Raw genomic sequence first — 19598 nt, forward strand, 5'->3', positions numbered from 1 at the left:
TGAGAGATAAGGATGGATCCTATGGATGTCATGCAGGACTGGTTGATACCATAAATATATAGAGAAGACATCGCAGACCTGGTACAAATGAGTGGAAAAACTCAAACAGCTCATCATTCAATCAAACAAGTCTTTGCAAGAGAGCCCCATGCTAAGTTGAGCAGTCTTGACTCATGCATGCCATAGAACCTGATGGGTTTATGGTGCCCTGTGTTTACCACCTATGTATGACTCCTTCAATGAGTCCTCACTTGCCAAGTTGGCATGTCATTGTGCCCTCCATGTTCTTCACTTTAAGTCCTTCCTGGTTCCCCAAGTCCTCCAGTCGCTGCATCCTTGAGTCCCAATGCGTCTTTTTTCTTAAGTCTTCATATTACCATAGTACAAGATCTGCACCAACCACCTTTCACACTGCGCACCTATACATATACACACACACAATGTCTACAACCGGTTGTCTCAAGCGGGGTTGCGGCAAGCCAGAGCCTAACCCAACTACACAGGACGCAAGGCTATAGACGGACGGGACACACCCCGGGCGGGACGCCAGTTCACCACAAGGCATCCCATCCAGGACTCCAATCCTACAGCCACCACAAAGCAGGCCCCGGTCAAACCCGTTGTGCCACCTCACCCCCCACTTGCAAAGAGCACTTATAAACGCTGCGCTTGGGTTCGCCATTATCCGCATCTCCAAGTAATCATAACAGGCATTCTGGTAAAAACAATTACTGAACCAAAAAACAAAAAAATCGTATTTGTTCTGTCCTTATATATTCCATTATAAATCCAATGAGGCCCTCTTCTGTGCATGTGGAATATATACTTCTTTGTTTACAAATTTCTGGGTGCTGTATACAGCACTCATAAGGTTATTACTTTGTAATTCTAAATAGTTGCTTAAAGGCAAAATGTTACTGTAATATGTTTTCAGGTGTAGAAATTTAATGTGCGATTTTAAATTAAACGTTATAAATGACCATTATAAAAAGAAGGGGATTAACCACATTTACATCTATTCATTTAGCAGATGCTTTTCTCCAAAGCAAACGACATCTAAGAGGAAATGCAATTTGTTCATTTCATTAGGAGAAAGAGAGACATAGTTGCAGACGTGATTGTTAAGTAAACCTAGTTTGTTTCTTTCCACTTTATGCACCGATGTTCATCACTCGAGTAGGTGTATATGTTACGTTTATTCATTTAGCCGACACTTTTCTCCAAAGCGACTTACAGTGTTAAGGTGACAAATATTTACCCATTTATACTGCTGGGTAATACATTTACATACAATAGAGGAGTAGTGGCTGCGTAAAGGCTTATCTGAGCATGATCATAAAGTTAGGGTGCATGAACGTTTACATCATACACGAGCTGGAGAGATCTTGGGCGAAGTGAGTCCAGAAAAAAAAATGAGTTTTCAGACCGTTCTTGAACGTAGACAGAGTTTTAGCAGTTCTGAGCGAGAGGGGGAGGTCATTCCATCACAAGGGAGCCAGAAACAAGAACCTCCGTGCTTTACTTTTCATGCGCGGGACCACCAAGCGAGCAGAAGTAGACAAGCGAAGCGGTCCGGTTGGGGTGTAGCGGTTGATCAAGTCTTGTAAATAGCTAGGAGCAGTTCTATTGATGCACTTGTGGGCAATAACCAGGGTCTTGAATTTGATCCGGGCAGCTATAGGAAGCCAGTGCTGAGAAATGAGTAGAGGAGATACATGGGAATGCTTTGGCAAGTCAAGCACAACTCGTGCAGCAGCAGCATTCTGTATCAGCTGTAGAGGTTTGATGGCAGTAGCGGGAAGGCCACACAGGAGAGAGTTGCAGTAGTCCAGATGGCATGTCACCATGGCCTGGAAAAATAGTTGGGCAGAGTCAGTTGTGAGGTAAGGACAGATTCTGTGGATATTATGCAGAATGTATCTGCAGGTCCAGGTTGTGGCTTCGATGTGCTGAGAGAAAGACAGACTTCAGTCAAGAGTCGCTCCCAGACTCTTAGTCGAGGAGGTAGAGTGAGTTCTCCAGTTTGATTGAGAGATCGTGACAGGAGACCACTGGATAGGATCTGTCAGATAGGTAGGACTCAAACCATCTTAGTGTTGCTCCATTGATCCCACGCTGACTAAAAGAGAAGAGTAGAATCTGGTGGCTGACATTGTTGAATGCTGCAGACAGATGGAGGATCAAGGAGAGGGAGGCAGCTCTAGCTGACTGGAGAGCATCAAACATCGCCAGAAGCACCGTCTCTGTGGAGTGCCCAACTTTGAAACCAGACTGATATCCATCGAGAAGATGGTTCTAGGTAAGGAATTCAGATAGTTGATCACAGGCCACCCGCTCTAAAGTTTTAGACAGGAAGGAGGGGGGCAGACCGGTCTTTAGTTTTGGGCCGAGTTGGGATCCTGGGAGGGTTTCTTTAACAGAGGTGAAATGAGAGCAGTTTTGAAGGCAGCTGGGAAACAGCCCGAGGAGAGCAAGGAGTTGATGATCTTAGAGATGAAGGTGGAGAGTTGCGGGGAGATGTTCTGTACCAGTGACGATGGGATCAGATCAAGTGAACAGGTGGTGGCTCTGTGTGATATGAGGAGGTCGGAGATTTCAGATTCAGAGAGCGACTTGAATTTGAAGAGCATGAATTCGCAGGGAGGTCCAGCGTGAACCGGGTAGGGTGATGCTGAGAACTTGTCCGTGATTGGTTGACTTTATATCTGAAAAACAAAGCAAAGCCATCAGCAGTGAAAGAAGGAAAGGGGGTGGCGGAGAACACAGAAAGGATGAGAAGGTGGCAAAGAGTCTGCGTAGTTCTTGAGTTGCAGACTGCATTTTGTTGTGGTAGAAGGTAGTTTTAGCTGAAGAGACAGCAGAGTGAAAAGTAGCTAAGAGTTGTTTGTGGGTATCCAGGTCCGAGAGTCTTGGATTTTCGCCATCTTTGTTCTGCAGCCTGGAGTTTGGTCCTGTTAGCACATAGACATTTGATGTCTAAATTCTCCTAAATAATTAAAATTATCGAAAGACAGATTTTGTCAAAGGATTCGATTTTAGATGTCCTGGACCAGCTGGGTTCTTGCGTTCCAAAGCACTTCCTTGGCTACGCTGATCACCAGCAACATCTAGATGGCTGCTGCCTTCTGAGCACCAGGGTTCCATCCCCTCAAAACTTTGTCATATGTCAAAACCATCTGCGGATCAATGTTCTTGCACAGGCAGGTCACCAAACACCAGACCTTCCCAAAAGGCATGCACGAGAATTCTGCTCTCAACGCACTGGAGTCGCAGGCAGAGTGGGTGGCCAGTCAACTTGTGCATGTACAGGACTACTTTGACGGGCAACTTGCTTTGTAAACAATGCCAGTTCAAATCTTGCAGATGGTGGCCAAGCTCCATTGGCTGAATCCTGGCCCACATGCCTTCCTCAAGCCTGAGAAGAACTCGAGTTCCTCTCCTTTCGTGCTTAAGGAGGATCTCTGCCTTGACCCTTTCCGCCATGGCCTTACTCTACTTTACAGCATGGCTGTAATGAGCAGGCCGTGTCTTGGCATTCAGCCTGGTGTTGGACCAGGACTTCACCAACTGTCGCATCGGAAGAGCCAACCACAGACGCACAAAGTATGACTGGGGATGCTCAATCGGAGCTGCCAGACATTTACATAGCCGGGAGAGGAAGACACAATCCAATTTAAGAGGATTGTTGGATATATCCCTCCCTCCCTCCCTCAGAAGGTACATGACCTCCCTCCTCACATACTTGTACCTTCCCCCCCAGATGAGAACAAAAACATCTTTCATAAGGCCTCTCCACATCATGCGAGACAAAGGGTACGCCTGCACAAGGTAGCGCAACATAGGGAGGATGTCGACCTTCAGCACCAGTGTTTTCCCTGTCAAGGAGAGGGACCTGGTCTTCCACAATCCCATTTTCCATCTGGCTTTGGTCAAGCATTCTTCCAAATTGACCCTGGCAGCACCTTCTGAAAGAAAGTTGACCCCCAACACCTTGAGAGGGCCATCACATCGGGAAAAACCACCGATGCAGTCCTCTCTGTTTTTCCAGCTTCCAAAGAATTTGATAAGAGACTTGCTGAGGTTCAGCGCTACATTGGAGTCACAGCTGAACACCTGAACCAGGCCGAGCGCCCAACTGAACAACTGGTCTAAGCACAAGAACAACGTAGTGTCGTCCGTGTACTGGGTCAGCTTCACTGCCTCACCACCATCCCCCAGCAGGAGCAGGCCATCGATCCCCGGGTGGGCACGAATGGCAGCCACCAGCGGTTCGATGTAAAGAGTGTAGAGGGGCAGGGAGATCAGACAGCCCTGCCTTACTCCACTCAGCTGTGGCACCCACCCCTCAAGGGAGCCATTGATGGCAACTCAGCTACATACCTTGGTGTAAAGCACACACACCCATCTCAGGTAGTTAGGGCCAAAGCCCAATCTTCTCAGGGTGATAAACAGGAAGTGGTGATCCACCCAATCAAATGCTTTCTCCTGGTTCAAATTGACCAGTGCAAGGGGGACCTTTCGGTCCTCCGCCCAGGCGATCGCATCCCAGACTAGGTGCAAATTCCAGAGTGCAGAACGCCCGGGCACTCTGCACATCTGGTCACGTAGGACCAGGTCAGCCATTACCTTCTTCAGGCACTCGGTCAGGATCCTTGCAATAATCTTTGCATCAATGCAAAGCACCGTGAGGAGTCTCCAGTTACCAAGATCGGCTTTATCGCCTTTCTTGTACAACAAGGAGTGCACCTGTTCTCATACTCTTAGCACGCATGCATCTGCCCAGCACCTCCTCAACAATGCGTTAAAAACGCAGCCCCAAGACGTCACAAAATGTGGAATGAAATTCCACAGGTAAACCCTTGAGGCCGGGAACCTTGCGCCAATTCATCTTACCAAGCACCTCAGACAGCTCAAGTAAAGTGACAGGACTCTCTAATCCACCAAGGCCATTTTCAGGAACCCACAACGTTAAATTCTCCAAAAGGCTCCTCTCAGTTACTGGGTCTGTTTCCCTGACTTTAAAAAGATTTCTATAAAAACAGGATGCAACCTCCAACATCTGGGCAGCATCAGTGAAGGAGTCACCCTGCTGATTCCGCAGGGAGGTAAAACCTCTCTTGCGTTTCAAGTCCCTCACCTTATTAAGAAAGTAGGGGGTACACTTCTTGTTCTCTTCTACCTCCTTAACTCTGGCACCAAACAGAAAGGCTTTGGCCTGCTGCTCATACAGCCGCCTCAAAATAGCCTTTATCTCCACGGTCCTATCATAATCAAAAGTCCGTCCGTTATTGTGGCAAGAATAAATCCTCTGGAGTTCCTCCTCAAGCAAGCTGATATCCTGGTGTCGCAAAGCGGCACGCCGGATACAATAGTTGACGGTAAGGATCTTGGCCTTCGCCTTGATCCCTTCTCACCAATCAGCTGCCCAGGGGGTAAAACTCCATGGAATCCTGCCACAACGAAAAATTCTCATAAAAAGGTCTCAAAACTCCTTTTCTTGCAAAACTTCAATATTCATCTTTCAGTAGCCCCGGCCATGGGTCGGGGCCAAGATGGAAATCGTGGCTTCGACCATCATGTGGTCCATGGGCCACTGAGCAGTTAAGAGATTCTTCTTAAAAGTAACGGAGGGCAATGCTAAAATGTAATCTAAACGACTACAGGTGCTGCGGCTGTTGTGTCAGGTATTGCCCGGATTGGTGGAGTTGCATTTTCTAAAACAGTCAGTAAGGCTAAAACTGCTAATAAAACTTTTCCTTCCTTCCATCCATCCATCCATTTTCTTTCCCGCTTGTCCTAGTTGAGTCGCGGCGGTAATACAACTTTTGAGATGTTCAATATTAGTATTGTCCTTGCCCTCAAGAAAGATGTTAAAGTCTCCTCCTTATTAGATGTCTATCGGTCACACAATGAGGGACCAGCTCATCAAACAGAGCAATGCGGGACTTGACTTCCACGGGAGCATAGACATACAGAATGTCTATGTGCTGACTTCTCCGCGTGACATCCACCCTTAAAACCAAGCCAGCATGAACAATAAAAGGCCTTACCTTCTCAAGGTGTGTTCCCCAAAAAGTATTCTCTCATCTGTACAGTGGACACCACTTACGTTACAGTAGGACTCACCCTTCCTCCATTCATGAGGAAATGACGTCCCACTGGTCCCAGAAGTTGAGTTACTGCAAATATACAGGTTGAAGGTATAGGTCTCAAACTGATTAAACAAAGGAGTTCATTTTACCTTATTTGTAAGCCCCCCAACGTTAAAGGTTGAAATCAGCCACTGGGGTATGTTATTAAAATGGCCCTACTTTGCAACTTACAGGATCTGCTGCTAACGTCTTGGTGCCAGATACCAGGACAGAGGTCTTGTGGAGTCCATGCCTCCACGGGTCAGAGCTGTTTTGGTGGGACAGGGGGACCTACACAATATTAGGCAGGTGGTTTTGATGTTTTGGCTGATCGGTGTATATTTTCATAGTAAAAAAACTATTATTTAAAAAAAAAAACAACACATTTTTAACTTTAAGTTTTTTTTTTTAAATTTTGTTGAGTTTGGTTATGGATTATAAGGACGTTACGCGCCAGACCGGGGGAAAATAGCGGCGCTCTGTCCACATTATTATGTGGACTATTCATAATGAGGGAAGTCATAGCCCCGCTACACGGATCCCCGACTGGAGCGCGCGTATCACCGCTTTTCTGCTCCCGTCAAAGTCGCGGAGCGGCGACGTCCGCCGCCCAACGAGACAGGACAGTGCGGCAAAAGCGCCGTTTGGTGGCAGCACCTGCGAGGGAGATCCCGAGCAATCGCGCAAGGATGTGTGTGAGCGTCCCTTCCTGTTACACCACACACTGTGCGAACCTACTGTGAGACACACTGGAGCTGCAATTCACAGACCGACCCCGATTATGTCTTCTTTTATGTCTGAGAGGCCAAAGCAAATTTAATTTGTATTATAAAAAAAGAAAGCGTAACCGTATTTCATTGCTCCGCTTGTCCGCATCTGCTTGACAGCGCTGTCGTTGCTATCGCTGTGCGTGTGTGTGTTTTTTGTCTCTATTATCTCAGCTGCAGGGCAGTGCTCCCCTTTTCTCCATGTAAATGACCGCGCTGCTCATATTCTCATGGCGGAGACCAAAATCATTTATCACATAGACGAGGAGGAGACTCCCTATTTGGTGAAGCTCAGCATTCCTCCCGAGAAAGTCACTTTGGCCGATTTCAAAAATGTCCTCAACAATCGTCCAGTCAACAGCTACAAATTCTTCTTCAAATCCATGGACCAGGATTTCGGGTGAGTGAGTCTCCTACCTCTGTTCGTGGCTCCGTGATCTCCTCCATCTCTCCGTGGGTTGAGTGCGGGCTGCTCCCACGCCACGGACCTAGTAACAATCCCAGCGGCAGTGACACCTCATATATAAAATATAATATACACAGCGCTGATCGTGCAGTGTGTTCGGTTCTGTGTGGTGATTCCGCGTTGAAACGCCTGTGCGCAGCGATACGGTTATAATAATACGCGTGTGTCCTTTTCGGTGTGTTTTATGTCCACATTTTGTCCGCGTAAACATGGCTTTTCTCTAGCTGACGGCTCGTTTGCTTGTGGCTGAAGTTTGCGGCGTTAATGAATAAACTGGACATGCGAATCATGATGATGTGCACGGCACAGCCTGTTAAAGTTGTTAGGTTATTATTATTAAGTTATTAGTAATAATCGCGTGTCAAGTCCCGTAGGTGGCGGGGGGAGTTGGAAAAGAAGTTGCAGCATTTAAATGCGAAAGGCAGAGTAGTTGTCGAAGGCTGTAAATAATAATGTGTTACACGTTGAGTTGCAACAACCTGGGAATCGTAACACTTCTGCAGCACTTAGGTGTGTGGCATTTGGGGTTGTGACACTTATGTGATTTGTAGCTGCAACGCGGCTCACATGTAGCATTTGTGTTTGCAACAACGTGAGTTTGATACACGCGTTAACAACCTTTCCCGAAGGGGACGTCACTTAAAAGTGTGTGTTACATTTTTAGGAGCCTCACTTTCCTTTGTTGGAGTGTCCGTCTCAGTTTGAACTACTCGTACAAAATAAACTATACGTGTGTGTAACACATCTGGTTATCACGTATGCTGATAAATGCCAGATCATGTCATACTGGAAATACATTTTCGCTCGTCACTGTTTCATTATATTTTCGCGTTTCGTTGTCGGTCGGAGGGTTAGCGTTGTAAACGCTGCTCCTCCTTTCTGGATACACACGAGCACAGCTGTCATAATAGCTCCTAACACGTCAGCATAGGTGAAACCCGGGGTTTGTGGCCACAGCGCAGCAGTGTTGCTGAGTAATGCGGCTGTAGCGCGAGCCGCCGCCGCTGCCCGAGCTCTGCTCGGCGCTCGTGCGGAGGCGGTGCAGGCCGCGCGGCCGCCTCGCGAACACGGCGCGCTCTCTGTCTGGAGTGCAAGCGGGAATATGGCGACCGGACGGAGTAGCGCCGGCTGTCAATTGGAGAGCGCCGGAAGCCGGACACCGGGCACCCGGCACCCTCTTGAGGCCGCTGCCTTTGGCTCAGAGAGCGGTCCGGGCCAAACGCCGACCGTAGCTTAATAAATGAATAGCCTGTCCATTTTTTTAAATTTTTTTTAAAAATCCATTTCTTGAGTGGACAAAGATTCATGATTGGTGGCTCCGTCCACGCTTAGCAAACTGTAATTATAGTTAGTTATTCCGGCTAAAAACAATGAATTACGAACAAGATCAATTCAATATTCTGCGAACGTAATTAGTAAGAGTGGAACTATATGATAATAAAGGATTTGTTTAATATAAACTCTCCACTTATGGAGTTTTTCGTCGTATGCGAGTTCATCTTTTTACTTTCTAGTAAATGTATCAGTGATGCTCACTGGCATTGATTTATTAATGGATTATGAGTTTGGATTGTGGTTGTTTGAGCATTATATTTGTCTGTGGGGTGATGGTGGCTGTGTTGGCAGGCTGGTAAAACTAAAATGGCCATAAATGAGATAAACACACACATTTTCAGAACCGCTTGTCCCAGACGGGGTCACGGGGAACCAGAGCCTAACCCGGCAACACGGGGCATAAGACCGGAGGGGGAGGGGACACACCCAGGACGGGACACCAGTCCGCCGCAAGGCACCCTAAGCGGGACTCGAACCCCAGACCCACCGGAGAGCAGGACCTGGTCCAACCCACTGCGCCACCGCGCCCCCCATGAGATAAACATCTCATCTGAAATATAAAATATTATCTCATTTAAAATTCTGACTATATTCTTTTATTTGTTGCTTTGTTTCATATTGTGATAGTAAAAGACACGGTTGTAGTGCAGCATTTGGACTACACCTCAGAAGTACAGTAGCGCTCTTCTGCTAATGTGCTAACCCCACATCTGCGTAACACACACACACACATTTTCTGAACCGCTTGTCCCATTTGGGGTCGCAGGGAGCCAGAGCCTAACCTGGCAACACAGGGTGTAAGGCTGGAGGGGGAGGGGACACACCCAGGACAGGATGCCAGTCTGTCGCAAGGCACCCCAAGCGGGACTCGAACCCCAGACCCACCGGAGAGCAGGACCCGGTCCAACCCATCTGCATAACATACATTTTATAATAAAGATGATGGGCATAGTAGACATTAATGTCATTCCTTTATTGCATGTCCTAGCTTTTTAAATTTTTGCTTAATGAATCATACTGTTACTGTCTTCATGAATTCACTTGTGATTCCCATCACCGCTGCCTTTCTTGAGTCTGCTTATGTGCTCTTGTTTGCCTTTCTATGCCCAAAAATAAATAGAATATCTCAGATTTCTCTGCCTGCAAATGAATAATTCCATCTGCTTTATTTAAATTAGTGCTCACTTTGGCCAAGTCACAGCGGTCCAGAGCCTATTCCAGAAGCACAGGGCACAAAACTGGTGAGGGTACACACTGGACAAGACACCAGTCTGTTGCAGGGTAGAAGCACACACAGAATTACACGTTACGAGCAATGCGGCGTCACCAATTCACCTGAAACTCATCTAAGGACTCCAGACTGTGGGAGGAAACAAGAGCACCCATAGAAAACCTGCACAGACACAGCAAAAGCAAGCAGACTCCGCAGAGAGTCAGCTGGTGCTGTGAGGCAACACCGTGCTGCCCTTATAAATTAATGATGATTGTTTAATTGTTCTTCGATACAATTAATAAACAATTCTAAATTATTGTACAAATTCGAGAGAGCGTTTGTACAAATCTCCTGTAACTGCTGTTTTCACGGGCACATGCCTGTGCAAATTTCAGTTCAGCATTGAAAAATTACAGCCTCGGGTATAGCGTCCTCAGATAAAACATTTTAAGGATTAAGTGAAATTATTTTTTTTTCGACAGCTTAACCAAGGTTACTTCATCAAGAGCTCCACTGGAAGAAAAACTATCATAGCCTGTGGCACATGGGGTGTGGAGTTGCCAGTCCTCTGTGTAGCCAGTCAAATGAGACTGTATTGTAAACTCTTACATCCCAAAAATAAACCAAACCACATATAAACCAACAATTATGTGATGAAGTTTCAAGTTTATCTGATAACATTAGATGAAAATGTGTCACTACCCTTTTAATGAAATATTAGTGAAATCTTGTGAAAATAGGAGTGGCCTTTTCTTAATACAATATCTTCAGTTTGGGAAAAAAAAACGGCCTTAATTTACCAGTTTTAATGCTGGATGTTCTTATGACGTACTCTGGGTGGTTGAGACACAAGGGTTCTGAGTCATGGGTAGCTGTCAGAGTACAAGTATGTGTCCATAATCGCAGCATATATATGCAATCTGTTTACGCCAGTCTGCGATAAATTAGTCAGTTGGAAATAATTGTGGTCAAAATCCTCATACAGAGCTGAAGAATTCACTTAGTTTGGAGGTAACTTGATACTTGATTTATCATGAAATGTAGATAAGCAGTGATTGGCCGGTTCTGTTCCCAATGACAAGAGATGAGAAATGATTGGCCAACTCTCTGCCCGATAAATATAGATGAACAGTGATTGGCTAGCTGTGTGCCAGACAGCAGCAGATGAGCAGTGATTGGCTAGCTCTGTGCCAGACAACAGTAGAGGAGCAGTGATTGGCCAGCTGTGCGACAGATGATGGTAGATGTGATGTGATTGGCTGATGCACAGTGACTGGCATACACTGTTCCAGATGGCTGTAGCTAACTAGTGTTTTGCCTGCTCCATGTCAAACTGTTGGTTTTCAGTACACACTTCTGGTGAAGGATGACCAGCCAGTACTCAGCCTAGGAGTCACCCCAAGAACAGAGGAGGGACGTCAAGTAGGCAGACTAAATGAGACCTGTCCTCGACCAGGAACCTGAGACAAGCATCTTCATCACAAGGAACTTAGTGATCCTTCACCAAGCAGAAGATTTGGCCGGTGGCGTAAGGGTTATAGAATGACTTGTCTGATAATTCCAGCTCCCGTGCAGATAGGTGTTTCCTGGTGAACCGGTTTGAGGCTTGTCGATGACCTAGGTTACTCTGAAGAGCTTTGAAGGGGAATAGTTATGACAGTGCTGTTGACACAGCTGCTTGAGGTGGATCAGACCTGTCAATGGCCCAGTATAACTTTGATTTTACTGACATTTACGGTGAACGCTGACCTTGCCTGGCTTTGAGTGCTCTTTTCCACACCCTGGTACATTAACCACACTGTGGTTTACAGGTGCTAGACTTGATTGGTAAGCTTCCCTGTCACCATGTACCATGACACCTCTGCACTAATCCTACTCAAGTTAGGTAGTTGAACACACAGTTTGGACGCCGCATGGAAGCTGTCTGCATACATATCCGAGTCCATTTGTTTAAATCACAAGCCCCCATCATCCACTCTCTACCACACAGTGACCAGAACAGTTTCGCGCTCACCACAGGCATCGATGTCCATCACCACTACGTGGGTGACTCCTTCTCAGCCTAAGGGAACGGAGCGACTCCTTGATCCTGGCTATAAAACATTCCGACACCATCGATGGGCTCAGCGCCTGGATGGCGGGCAGTCCCAGTTTCTCGACCTGGTACAGGTGGTACGACGTCAGAGCTGCTCAGTTCTTCCATCTGAGTCCCAACTATTGCTGTCCTTCTCATTGACCTGGGAAGCGGACTTCGTCCAGCTATGCTGTCTTTGTCCTCATTCTGTGTGTTTGGACAGTAAGACTGTGAGTTTTTCTTCCTGTTTTTTACTGTATGCCTTCTCCCTTAATGCTGGGATGATGGATGTCTTGAGTACTTTGTACAGCTCCAGAGTGTAACAGTTCCACACCTTCCACACTTTTCAGACCCTCCACCACAGGGTTTGTCAGCAGTCAGGTGTTCGCTATGTTGGACAGGAACCTCAGTTGTCCCCGGAACTGCTCAGAGTACCGCAGGTTTACCTCATGGAATCAGTCCTGCGTATTAACTGGATTGTTCAATATTCATTCCTGCTTAATCCTAATCCATTTAATACAGTGTGTTCTGCCAGTTATCCGATGTTCTAGGACCAAAGTCTGATTTTCCCACCTTCACTTTAGGTGTGTGCTGCAGGTTTGAAGTTTTGTTAATGGGGAAGGGGGGCACTATAGCATAAGAGTGGGATTTTGTGGTTTGGATATATAAGGGTCTGTGTGTGACTCAGGGATGGGGATTGGTGCCTGTCCTGCATACACTGGTTTTCGCTACGGCGTGTGGTTATAGGTGTGTTTGGCAACTGTTGGTGTTGGAGCGAGCGAGTGAATGGGACGTAAAGGAATACTAATGATGCCATCATGAGGCGAAGCGGGAGGTCGAATGATGATGGATAATTTGTTGAACTAAAGGGGCATCGACTGCGGTGTCACTTTCTCACACACACACACACACACACACACACACACACACAGTATGAAACTGCTTGTCCCAAGTGGGGTCACGGTGAGCCAGAGCCTACCCCGGCTACACAGGGCCCAAGACTGGAGGGGGAGGGGACACACCCAGGATGGAACACCAGTCCGTTGCAGAGCACCCCAAGTGGAACACAAACACCAGACCCACTGGAGAGCAGGACCCTGTCAAACCCACTGTGCCACCACACCCCCTCTGTGGTGTCGCTTGAAAACAGAAATTGAAAGGACAGAAGGGCGACACTTAACTTCAACACAAGAAAGAACAACAAAACATGCTAGTTTGTCCCTTTGTTGCACTGATCTCACTTTGTGTTTGTGGTGGCAAAGTTAGCAATTGGACACCTCATCCTGAGAGGTTTACTGAGGACACCGGTACCCAGAAAGCAGGTTTTATCCCCAATGAGCTGTTCCTGTTCCATGCCACATGCCACATGGCACATGGAACACTCCACTGCTGTGGAGAAGAAGTCAGTAGGAGTGACCATCTCCAGGTTCGAAATTGACTCACTCACTGAACCCACCTCCTACACAATAGTCACTGGTGATCCTCAGCTTAGACAATATTTTCATGTGAAAACATCATTAACACTGGCAAAGGAGATCAGAGTGGCTAAGAGAAACTACTCTGAAAAGCTGAAGAAACAGTTTTGAGCCAACGATCCTGCATCAGTGTGGAAAGGCCTGAAAGACATAACAAATTACAAGACACCATCCCCCAGCACCGTGTCAACTCAACAACTGGCCGACGATTTGAATGAGTTTTATTGCAGGTTTGATAAACCCTGTCTCACACCCCACACCCATTCAGACCCTCTTTCCACAAATCAATTAACACCTCCAGTAACCCCCACCTTCCCCCCCTCCTGCACCTTTGATCTGCGAAGAGGAGGTGCGTCGGGTCTTCGTCAAACAGAAGACAAGGAAAGCACCAGGTCCAGACGGCGTCTCATCGGCCTGCCTAAAAACCTGTGCTGACCAGCTGGCCCCTATCTTCACAAAGATCTTCAACAGATCACTGGAGATGTGCGAAGTTCCTTCCTGCTTCAAACGCTCCACCATCATCCCCATCCCAAAGAAACAGACCTGTCGCCTTAACGTCTGTGGTCATGAAGTCACTTGAAAAACTGGTGTTGGACTACCTGAAGGACATCACTGGACCCTTGCTGGACCCCCTGCAGTTTGCTTACCGAGCAAACAGGTCTGTGGATGATGCAGTCAACATGGGACTGCACTACATCCTGCAACATCTGGACAAACCAGGGACTTATGCGAGAATCCTGTTTGTGGACTTCAGCTCAGCCTTCAACACCATCATCCCACACCTCTTCCTGTCCAAATTAACCCAACTCTCTGTGCCCACCTCCATCTGTCAGTGGATCACCAACTTTCTGACAGACAGGCAGCAGATAGTGAGGCTGGGAAAATTCTCATCCAATACTCGCACAATCAGTACTGGCGCCCCCCAGGGATGTGTGCTCTCCCCACTGCTCTTCTCCCTGTACACCAACGACTGCACCGCTAAAGACCCCTCTGTCAAACTCCTGAAGTTTGCAGATGACACCACACTCATCGGCCTCATCCGGGATGGTGATGAGTCTGCTTACAGACAGGAGGTCCAAGAGCTGGCTGTCTGGTGCAGTCATAACAACCTGGAGCTGAACACGCTCAAAACAGTGGAGATGATCGTAGACTTCAGGAGAAACACCTCAGCATTATCCCCACTCACCATCATGAACAGCACTGTGGCAACAGTGGAGTCATTCAGGTTCCTGGGCACCACCATCTCACAGGACCTGAAGTGGGAGCCCCACATAGACTCCATTGTGAAGAAGGCCCAGCAGAGGTTGTACTTCCTTCGCCAGCTGAGGAAGTTCAACCTGCCACAGGAGCTACTGATGCAATTCTACTCCGCAGTCATCGAGTCTGTCCTCTGCACCTCTATAACCGTCTGGTTCGGCTCAGCTACGAAGTCAGACATCAGAAGACTACAGCAGATAGTTCGGACTGCTGGAAGAATCATCGGCACATCCCCCCCAGCTCTCCAAGAACTGCACTCGTCCAGAGTCAGTAAAAGGGCTAGCAAAATCATTGTAGACCCCTCACATCCAGGCCACTTCCTCTTCGAACCCTTGCCATCTGGCCGGCGCTACAGAGCACTGAGCACCAGGACAGCCAGGCACAAGAAAAGCTTCTTTCCTCAGGCCATCTACCTCATGAACAGCTAAATCCCCCCTAGAGAGTAAACCAGTGCAATACACAACGCTATTTATATTTATAACTATTTATCACATCATATCTCTTATTCACACTCCCTTGCATTTGTATCTAGTGACTATTTTTGCATATTGGGTACTTTATATTTTTATATATTTTTTATCCCTTATTCACATACTCTATCTTCTCATCTGTCTTGTCACTGTCATTCTGTCTGTGCTGTGGAAGTTCCTGTCAGCAAGACAAATTCCTTGTATGTGTGAACATACTTAGCAATAAAGCTCGTTCTGATTCTGATTCTGATTCTGAACACACTTGCAAAGTATGTCCCTCAATGTTTCATTGACTATTTCCGCCAAACCACCAGTTGGGAGGAACAGTGCACTTCTTCATATGATTTTACCATGCAGTAATTTTTACGGTTTGTTGCGCTTTCATCTGTCATGATTTATTTGGGGTTCCTCGGGTTGTGTCCTGCCCTCTCTCTCAGTTTACGCAGCGTAGCTTCTCAGCAACAAACTCAAGGTGCATAGCTCACTGCTGTGGAGCAATGGCCTGCCAGTCATGGTAGCATGCTGGCAAACATTGTACAGGTTGTCTTACATTCATTCGTTTCACTCCAAAGCAACTTAAATGTTAAGATCCTTATAATTAGTTATCCCCCTTTTGAAAAAGAAAAAAAAAAAACAAAATGCTGGATATATTCACTGTTGAGGGAATTTACCTTGCTCAAGGGTACTATAGCCAGAGGTGGGATTTGAACTGGTGATCTGAAGACAGCGCTGCAAACCACTACACTACTGGCCACCCCAACTAGGAGTAGTAGCAAGTAGCACTGCTGTCTTACAGGGCCTGGGTGGTGCGAGAGGACGTGGGATCAATCCCCACTCAGTCTGTGTGGAGTTTGCATGGTCTCCCCGTGTTTGCATGGGTTTCCTCCCACAGTCCGAAGTTCAGGTTAACCCATAGTGTGTGAGTGACAGAGAGAGTGTTTCACTGATGTATGGATGGGTGACCCATTGTGAGTAGTGTATCTAGCAGTGTAAGTCACCTTGGTGAATAAGGTGTATGGACTGGTAACACTACATAGAGTTATGCTTAGGAGTCACTTTGGAGAAAAGTGTCTGCTAAATAAATACATGTAAATGTAAACTATGATTCCTCTTCAAACACTAGCAGTGATGGTCTGGACCATTCAAGAGATCCCACTGGAGATGATTCCTCCTCCCCTTCACTTTGTTTTTATTAGCAACAGCAGCAGCTCTGATTCACAGCCAAATGGAAACATAAACAGATGGACACATCCACAAATATAAAACAGGAAAAAAATTGGAAATGCGGGTGGTCCTTCACTTACTATGGGGCTCAGTTCCGTGGACCACCTCATCAGCCAACTTTGTTAGTCCCTTCATACTGTATTCTATGAACAATAAGGACACAGTGCTGCTTGAAAGTATGCGAATGCTGTAGGGATGGTCATTGTTCTTGTATAAAATATTAAACTTATAAAATTTAAATCTTAAACCATAAAATCAAGAAATTATTAGCATTTACACGCCTAATTCTACTAGTAAGCAATGCAACTCGGGCTTCGCTTATTTTTTACACCTGCACTACTTCCGTGTTTCTACTACACACATTATTTCCTCTAAAGCAACATATGGAATTGGTCATTATACACTTACTGTTATAAAGAAGCCGCCCAACTCTCTCATGACTTTTGTAATCCCAGACCTACGGTTTCTTAACATGCATTTAGCTGATTTTTCTTTAAAGACACACTTTTTTAATGAATGAGCCTGAGCAGTAATTGGCTACAAGGACTAGTTACAGCTCATCGAACCCACTCCCAACTTCAGCAGGCCTGCTGGTGGGGAACCATGCGTGTTTCCAATTTAACCAGTCCGTCTGCACTGCCTCCTGTGTCCTGACCCTGTCTTTGCTCTCTTTGCAGGGTTGTCAAGGAAGAGATTTCTGATGACAACGCCAAGCTGCCCTGCTTCAATGGAAGAGTGGTGTCCTGGGTATGTAGGGAGATGGGACACCTGATCACTGTCCATCATAGTGGAGAGTACTTTACTTCTTCTTCACATGGCCCAATGTAAAGTACCTTAACAGTAAAACTCAGGCGGCAAACTTCTGAACAATATGGCATGTAGTAATACCAAATATTCCCTAATTAACCCCCCCGAGGGCGTTACATTTTGAGAAGGGGGGGGGCGTTAAATACACGTCAAAAATCAGTAAATATCGATCTTGAGTTTTGGTTCTGTACAGTAGCATATATTCCCAAAAACCGTACGATCAGTGGTTGAGGGAACTGTTGAAAAAACGGCCAAGGGTAACCACAAGCCATCTGCAAAATTGCTAATACTACAATGGTTAAAGGAATCCTGGGCATGTATAACACCAGAAATTATACGCAAATCGTTTAAGAGGTGCGGCATTACGTAGGCGCTCGATGGCTCTGAAGACCATTTATTCCTGCAGTCGGACAAAGAAAGAGGATTCCGAGTTCGAAGGGTTTTCTCAGGACAATGTTGACATTGGGCAGCAGGTGATAGAAAACGCGGTGGCAGCAAACGAGGTCATTTTGTCGGAACACAGTAATACTGACAGTGGTTCCGAGGACACATTCTCATTCTCAGAACCGCTCGTCCCATACGGGGTCGCGGAGCCTACCCGGCAACACAGGGCGTAAGGCCGGAGGGGGAGGGGACACACCCAGGACGGGACGCCAGTCCGTCGCAAGGCACCCCAAGCAGGACTCGAGCCCCAGACCCACCGGAGAGCAGGACCCGATCCAACCCACTGCGCCACCGCTCCCCCTCTGAGGACACGTGTTCCTGTTATAGCCCCAAACATTAAACCGTATATACATATATACATGTATGCGTATTCAGTTAGTTTTGAAGAATGGTGTTAAAAAGTTTGACGGACTTTTAAAAAGTTTTAAAGTTTATATTTGCCTTCACTTATATGGATATGGATACAATAAAACAGTGACGGACTTAATCATAACGGGTGAGTGATTTTTTTTCCCCCCCAAAAATAGCCGGGGTGACATTAATAAGGGAATATTTGGTATCTGCTGTTACAAATGAATGCATTAAGTAACAGCTTTACTGTACATCTAGCTGTAGGTTGCACCATGGTGGGCCTCGCACTTGTATTATTTCATACTAATGCATGCAATGAAGTGCAAAAGTGCAGTATTATTTATCACTGAATGGGCTACAAATAGGGGGCGTGGTGGCGCAGTGGGTTGGACCACAGTCCTGCTCTCCGGTGGGTCTGGGGTTCGAGTCCCGCTTGGGGTGCCTTGCGACAGACTGGCGTCCTGTCCTGGGTGTGTCCCCTCCCCCTTCGGCCTTACGCCCTGTGTTGCCGGGTAGGCTCCGGTTCCCCCGTGACCCCGTATGGGACAAGCGGTTCTGAAAATGTGTGTGTGTGTGTGTGTGTGTGGGCTACAAATAAATGTGTTCAGAGTCAGAGTTAATATTCCAGAATCAAAAAAAAAAAAAAAAACAGATGCAGTACAACTATTTATTAACACTAAGTGCTTGTCCAGTGCAGGGTCCTGGTACCCTGGAGTCTATGTTGAAACTGCCATATATCCTGGATGAGACACTAGTCCATCACAGGATAATTACACACGCTCACACATATACACAGTACGGCCAATTTAGAGTCACCACTTCTACTGAAATGCAGGTTTTTGGAGTGCGGGAGGAAACGAGATGAAGTTTACATAGAAAAAAGTTAATATTTTCCTGTAACTTCTAAGGCTAATGTCCTTTGTGTGGTGTGTGTGTCCCTAGCTGGTCCTCATGGAGAGTTCCCACTTGGATGGGCTCTCCCTATGCACCGACAGCCACGCGGAGCTGCCACCCCCGCTCGAGAGGACAGGGGGGATCGGGGACTCCAGACCGCCCTCCTTCCAGTGAGTACCACACCTTGCGTACCACCGCAGGACTGTAGGCAAAGAACAGGTGGATCATAGCTGTGCTGCAGTATTGCGCTGGAAAGTCTGTTCACATCCCTCTTCACCTTTCGCGTAAAGATTGTGTTCTTTGTACAAGACTGTCCCTCTGTAATGTCTCATTTTCGGTGTTGTGTTGAATCCCTGATAACATTCAAAGGTAATATTAAAACAGCACCTAGGGTTGACCTGTCCCTGCTTCTGTTTACTGAACTGTACTGTAGGATTAAAGGTTTGTGACTGCTGGTAGTGTAATGGTTAGAGCTACTGCCTCTAGACCCATAGGTTACAGGTTTGATTCCCATCTCTGGCTGTTGTACTTTTGAGCAAGGTACCTCCCCTGAATTGCTCTAGGAAAATTACCTAGCTCTCTGAATGGATGAATAATTATGAATACCTTAACATAAGCTGCTTTGGAGGAAAGCATTAGCTAAACAAGTAAATGTAAGGGCTGTTTCCTAGGTGACCTTGTGCTTTGTAC

General features: G+C 46.7%; 1 protein-coding gene across 2 annotated transcripts in view; it reads left to right on the plus strand.

The window, feature by feature from the left end:
• The first annotated feature begins 6759 nt into the window (after window positions 1–6759).
• LOC108938239 (segment polarity protein dishevelled homolog DVL-1-like) overlaps window positions 6760–19598 on the plus strand; it is a 42566-nt gene continuing 29727 nt past the window's right edge. Inside the window, exons 1-4 of one of the 2 annotated variants that reach the window (XM_018758682.2) lie at window positions 6804–6822; window positions 7073–7298; window positions 17090–17159; window positions 18957–19078. In XM_018758682.2, the coding sequence (XP_018614198.2) occupies window positions 7129–7298; window positions 17090–17159; window positions 18957–19078 (362 nt within the window). In that variant the 5' untranslated portion in view covers window positions 6804–6822; window positions 7073–7128. Of the gene's footprint in view, window positions 7299–17089; window positions 17160–18956; window positions 19079–19598 lie in introns of both variants that reach the window. The other variant, XM_018758684.2, reaches the window with a different exon arrangement.

This window comes from Scleropages formosus, chromosome 2 (genome assembly GCF_900964775.1).
Source record: "Scleropages formosus chromosome 2, fSclFor1.1, whole genome shotgun sequence".
In the NCBI taxonomy this organism is placed as follows: domain Eukaryota; kingdom Metazoa; phylum Chordata; class Actinopteri; order Osteoglossiformes; family Osteoglossidae; genus Scleropages; species Scleropages formosus.